Source organism: Alosa pseudoharengus, unplaced genomic scaffold, assembly GCF_046254945.1.
Source record: "Alosa pseudoharengus isolate Yale_2024_CS ecotype anadromous, Long Island Sound unplaced genomic scaffold, YU_APseudo_1.1 YU_APseudo_1.1_scf_11, whole genome shotgun sequence".
Lineage (NCBI taxonomy): Eukaryota > Metazoa > Chordata > Actinopteri > Clupeiformes > Clupeidae > Alosa > Alosa pseudoharengus.
The window spans coordinates 15,851,671-15,857,375 of NW_027468576.1; the positions used below are offsets into that span (position 1 = coordinate 15,851,671).

The 5,705-nt window shown below is 49.1% G+C and overlaps 1 protein-coding gene across 1 annotated transcript in view; it reads left to right on the forward strand.

The window, feature by feature from the left end:
- The first annotated feature begins 5,424 nt into the window (after positions 1–5,424).
- Positions 5,425–5,705, forward strand: part of dab1a (DAB adaptor protein 1a) — an 88,400-nt gene continuing 88,119 nt past the window's right edge. The window contains exon 1 of the mRNA XM_076276680.1: positions 5,425–5,491. Within this exon, the coding sequence (XP_076132795.1) occupies positions 5,425–5,491 (67 nt within the window). The remainder of the gene's footprint in view (positions 5,492–5,705) is intronic.

A 5,705-nucleotide genomic window follows, 5' to 3' on the forward strand; every position in this document is an offset into this window, starting at 1 on the left:
TGTTAAGCAATTTAAATTTTAATGCCGGCCGCTGTTAGTTGTTTTTGATGCTTGGGCTTCTTTTTTGTGAAAAGAGAGCTTGTACCCTTGCGTAATTTATCCGTCGGATGACGGCATCGCCACTGACCTCCGTTGACCCCGGCCGTTTTTCCTCGGGTGGCGTGTCCTCTGTGGCGGGACGGCGGGTTGAACGTGCCCAGCGTGTTTAGATGTGCCGTGTGGTGCCCCAGTGCCGTGTGTGCCGTAGATGCATTCCCAGCACGAGCCACGCGAAGAGGCAGGTGAATAGAGACCGGATGCAGATGGTGGGGGGGGGGGGGGGGGGAGTGAAGTGCCTGTCATGTCCTGTCATTTACTCAGGACTCTAAGTGTGTGTGTGTGTGAGAGAATACTTACTTGTGAGTGCAGGTTTGTTTGTGTGTGTGAGTGTCAGACAGAGGCTGAGAGGTCCACACGCACATATCGACGTGCATGCAAGTGCGTGCATGTTCGGCCAAGAAGCTCAGAGACTATTCTCTTGCGTTTGTGTCTCTCCTGTGTATATCTGTGAGTGTGTGTGTGTTTTCTCTGTGTTCTCTGGGTAAACAGATTTGGTGGGTCTAGGTTCATCCCCGTCAGGTGTTTATAGGTTAATCTCTGGTCAGGTCTCTGTTGGCTTCACCGATATCTTCTACCTCACTGCCCAGCTCTGCCTGTTCGTTTTTGAGGAACAGGTTGGTATTTGGCGGCTTAGCCATGTCTGACCCCATGCTAGCTCACTTCCACCCTCCCTCGCTCGCGGTTGGAAATGGCACGAGCACGCCACCCTGAACAGTAGGGCCCCCGGTGGCAGGCATGGGCACGGACGCGGGGCCCGGCACACTGGCACCCTCGCTGTCCCGCAGCGACTGCCAGTGTATGCCCGTTAGCACACGATGATTTATGGGGATTAAGCGGTCTTGTTGGCAGCGCTTTACTTACGGGCATCCAATTTACCGCTTGTGTCTTTTTTTTTCTTCTTTCTTTCCTTCCTTTTTCACTCTCCTCTCTCTCTCTCTCTCTCTCTCTCTCTCTCTCTTTCTCTCTCTAGCTCTCACTCTCAGTATACAGCTCTGCCTGATACGGTGAATAATTTCAGAGAAGCTAAGCATGTCTCACTGTGCCATTCTGTTCTTTTACTGTACACCAGACGGAAATATGGGAAAAATGCAATTCTTCTCACTGAAAGCCTTAGTGACACTGAACAATCTTCACTAACATTGGTTTGCCTCATCCATCTATGGCTTTCTTGGTCTTCATTGTCTTAATGTCCTATTTAGTGTGTTGTAGCTAACACAGTTGAGCAGTATGCACTACTGCTATCAAGTGGCTATGGCTACACTGGTGTGACCTTACGACACAGCCCACATTGTGTACTGTCAGCAGATTGTTTGCATGCTGTATGAGATAAACATGCCCTCTGTCCACCTTATTGTCTTGAATATGACCTGTCAGTCAAGTCAGGACAGAGTCCTCGTGTGTTGATGATAAAGCGAGGGTCATCCAGGCGTCCTGTCAGCTTGTGGATGAAGCGGTGTTCATTTTGCCACCCTTTTCTTCTCTTTTCAACGCAGCCACTCTCATTTGGCAAGGTTAATTATCTTTTGAATGGTGTTCGCCGTTTCCTTTTTGTTTTGTAAGCTCATTCTCGCAGAGGTCTGTTTGGTGTGCCATCCTTAAGAGCGTAATTATTTCAAAACCGCCTCCCAAAGAAAAGCACAAGTTAATTAAATTCTCATACACTTTGTCCCCCCCCCCTTTTAATTTGTTACCAGTATTAGAATGAGCTTAATTGTTGCAGTGGATTGTCAGTATGAATCCGAGCAGCGCTCAAATAACCATTAAAAACCCAGTAGAGTTTCAGCTTTTTATTTTCCGTTTAGCTGACTACCTTAATCATAGCAAATATTTATCCTTGTTGTGTGTTACTTGCCAGCACTCTAGTTGTTTACTAGTTGTCTACTAGTTGTCTATAATATTAATGTGTTTTTATAATCTATTATAGAAATAAAGCCTCCGATGCAGAAGATTCGGCCAGTGGGTCAGTTACGGTGATGACAGGTCACTAGTGGTGATATTTTATCTCAGTGGACAGCCATAGCATGTCTGCAGTCAAATCAAACAAATAGGCATAGTGAGGGGGTGGCTGGGTATGTGGACACACACATCTGGAAGGGAGGGCCAAGCTTCCCCTGTGTTGTGTTGCAGGCGGTGGAGAAAAGCAAAGATTAGTCACCGGTACGCCGGTGGAGGTTTTTTTGGCGGTACTAAACATAGACAACCCTCTCTCTCCGTTTTTCCACTCTGCATTTGTATGTTTATTTATTAATTTATCTTTTTTTTTTTTGGTCTTTCGGTTCGCTCTCACTCAGAAATCTGTGGCTTCTCCTGAAGGGGAACTTAGCCTAGATTTTAGAAATATCTCTCCCTGCCTCGGGGAGGGGAGAGCACCGTATGGCAGAGAGTCTGGTTTAGGTGTAGACGTGGAGACTGTAGAGAATCCAAAAGATGAAAAGACGTTGTGGGTTTTTATTTGTTCTATTTTGGTGTGGGCGTAACGGGGACTGCGTTTTGGGGGCTGCGTTTTGGGGGTGGTGGCTGGGTATGGGGGACAGCTCGTCATTAAGACTATGCTGATGGCTTAATCTAGTTTCCCGGCTTAACGACTTGGCTCACGTTGTGTAATTTTGGCAGAGTCAATAACATGCCAGTCACTCTGGCTGTGTGTGTGGAGAAAAGGCAGGTGGCTTTATATTCTCAAAGCATCTGCCATGTCCCAGCCGTGACTAGGTGCCTTTGATAATGAAATATGAAGGTGGAAGACGGTTCACCTATATTTGAGGCTGCAGGCTGAACTGAATACGGTGATGGTTTGGCCTACATCGTAGCTCTGTGTAGCCCAGGCTGGGGTCCCTGATGACTCTCCCCCCTCTCTCTGCTCCGATTTGAAGATACTGTTTCCGCAATTCTGTTATTCCAAATCCAGCGCACTGTGAAATGAGAGGGACAGCCATTTAATCAGTCCTCTGTTCTATTAGCTGGCCAATCCCATGAAAAAAGAGAGAAATTGGTGCTTTGGCACTTTGGAACTCCAGTGGCGAGAATGAGTCATTAACGTGTTAATTTCTCGCTGTCTTTCGAGGTCAAACTGCTGTTTGAGGCGTGGAGAAGTGGAGCCGAGAAAGGAGAAATATAGCTTGGTGCACTTTTGCCTCTCAGATAGCGTCTTTCCTTGGCCTCTCTCCTTTTTTCATTTTTACTTCTTCTGTCTGCTCCTTCGCTCTCTCTCTCTCTCTCACACTTTCACTCACTCACTCACTCTTCATCCATTTGCTAGGCTGGCTTAGATAATGGCTATAATTGGACTGACTCACACATTGCCTGTGTGTTTCTGAAAGATAAAGAGCCCAGTGAGCTCTCTCTGCCTCCCTCCGACATGTTCTCTCCATTTGGAATTAAATGTACTTCACACAATGTGCAGCATGCACTGGACAGACTCGAATTAAGGGTCTCTCCAAATCTCCACAGGCTTACTGCGGCCACCTATTCAAGCATCCCCTCGGCTCACCATTCAGGCAGCCACCGCGCCTCGGATTCCGAGATTTCCTGTGGATTTGCCAGCAGAAAGCGGCAGCAAATGCCGTACTCGAGGATTGAGCAGATCTATAATTTCATTCGGAAGTTTGAGACTAGCTTTACTTCCGCAGAAGTTACAGGAGAGAAAAAGTGTCCTGATAAGAAACTGTAATGTGGTTTTGTTAAGTCCACACATTGGTGCATAGTCTCTTGTGTCCCAGTCACCTTCAACCAGCCGAATCAGATGGTGTATCTCATTCACAGTATTATCATGCGAATGGAAGCAGCAGAATCTGGAAGTGGAACGTGGGCTTAGATTGAATTCTACGTGGATATGCAGTCACTGTTGAGCTAGCCAATTATGGCCTTCCCTTGTTGCCTGTGCTTATTTCTAGCTTTTATACTGTGCAGTGATGGGGGTTGTCTTTGCCTGTCAAAGACCACCTCCTGTGTACTGTATGGCAGCACCCTGATGTCCAGCCTGCCCCGTGTGTAGTGCTAGGTGGCGAGGGTGGAGAGGAGCATGGCTGTTTGTCAGCTTACATAACGAGTGGAGCCAGGCAGGTGCTGAGTGGCTGTTTATTATTCAGCCGCGTAGCACCTCAGATTTGGGTGGAGGAGGTAGCGGTGGCGGAGGAGGAGGAGGAGGTCAGTATGGTGTTGGCACTGGCAGCGACGCCTCTCACCGTCCAGTCCAATTAGCACATCAAAGGTGGCGGCGGTTGGCAGCACGTCGGGCTGAATGGGGCAGCGTGCGTGGGCAGTGCACCAGAGGCCAACGAGCATGAGGTGGGATGTGAGTGTGTGTGTGCGTGTGTTGGTAGTAGACTGTGTGTGTGTGTGTGTGTGTGTGTGTGTGTGTGTGTGTGACTTTGGCGGCACCCGAGGGCGTGGGGGGGGGGGGGTGGGGGTGCAGGAGGCATTTAGAGCATTTTTGAAAAGCGTTCTGCCCAGGTTTTTCCTTGGAAGGAGGGGAGGGCTCACCTGGCAGAGACCGTGCCAACTCCCCCGCCTCTTAGCTCAGCTAGCGAGGAACGAGAAGGGGGGGCAAAATGAAGATGAAGCACTTTGCTCTCCCTCACTCCTCCAGAGGCCCAGCTAATTAGCCATCACAGCAGCAGGAGGTGGTAGAGAGGAGGAGGAGGAGGAGGAGGAGCAGGCGGCAGGAGTCCCATCAGGAGGCTGTAGGAGGAGCTGGCAGTGACAGTGGCAGTGTGGGGACGCCGCGGGTTGACACAGCGCACTCGTCTCATTCTCAGAGAGGAAGCAGAAAGGTGCCGACGGCTAGACCACTAGTCTTTAGGCTCCTGACTGCTGAGTTCAAATGCCTGCACTAAAATGTCACTCCTTCTCCATTCTACTGTTACTCTCTTGTCCTCTCATATCTTTCTCCTGTTGTCTCTTGTTCTTCCCCTCTTGTCTTCTGTGTGACTGGACTATGTATCTTTCTCTCTCTCTCTTTCTCCCTCTCTTTTGTTTTTTCTCTCTAATACATTCTTTTTCACTCATTCTCTCTACATGTTCCCCTTCAAAAATCCTGTTCTGAAATGTTAACATCTCCCCCCCCCTCTCTCTCTTTTTCTTTCGTTCTTTCTACTGTACCTAATGCTACGTTTTCCCCTTCAAAAATCCTGTTCTGAAATGTTAACATCTCTCTCTCTCCCCCTCTCTCTCTCCTTATCCACAGCCCGTGCAGGGAGTGATTGAGATGCTGTTCCAGGGCTAGAGGCAGCAGTCGCACCGATCCGCTGTCGGCAGGGGAGCCCCTCTCTCCATGAGCCTGAGTGTGCCACTGGACCTGCTTTGAAGAGGAATAAGGGACTTAATAGGATGTCAACAGAGGCCGAGCTCCAGCCTGCTGCCAGAACCAGCGTGAGAAAGGAATCCAAGAGGAGAGGTAGGGGGAGATGACACACACACACACATGTGCATACACACACACACATGTGCATACACACACACACGCACGCACACACACACACGCGCACACACACACACACACACACACACACACACACACACACACACACACACACACACACACACACACGTGCATACGCACACGCACACGCACACGCACACACACACACATATACACACACACACATGCA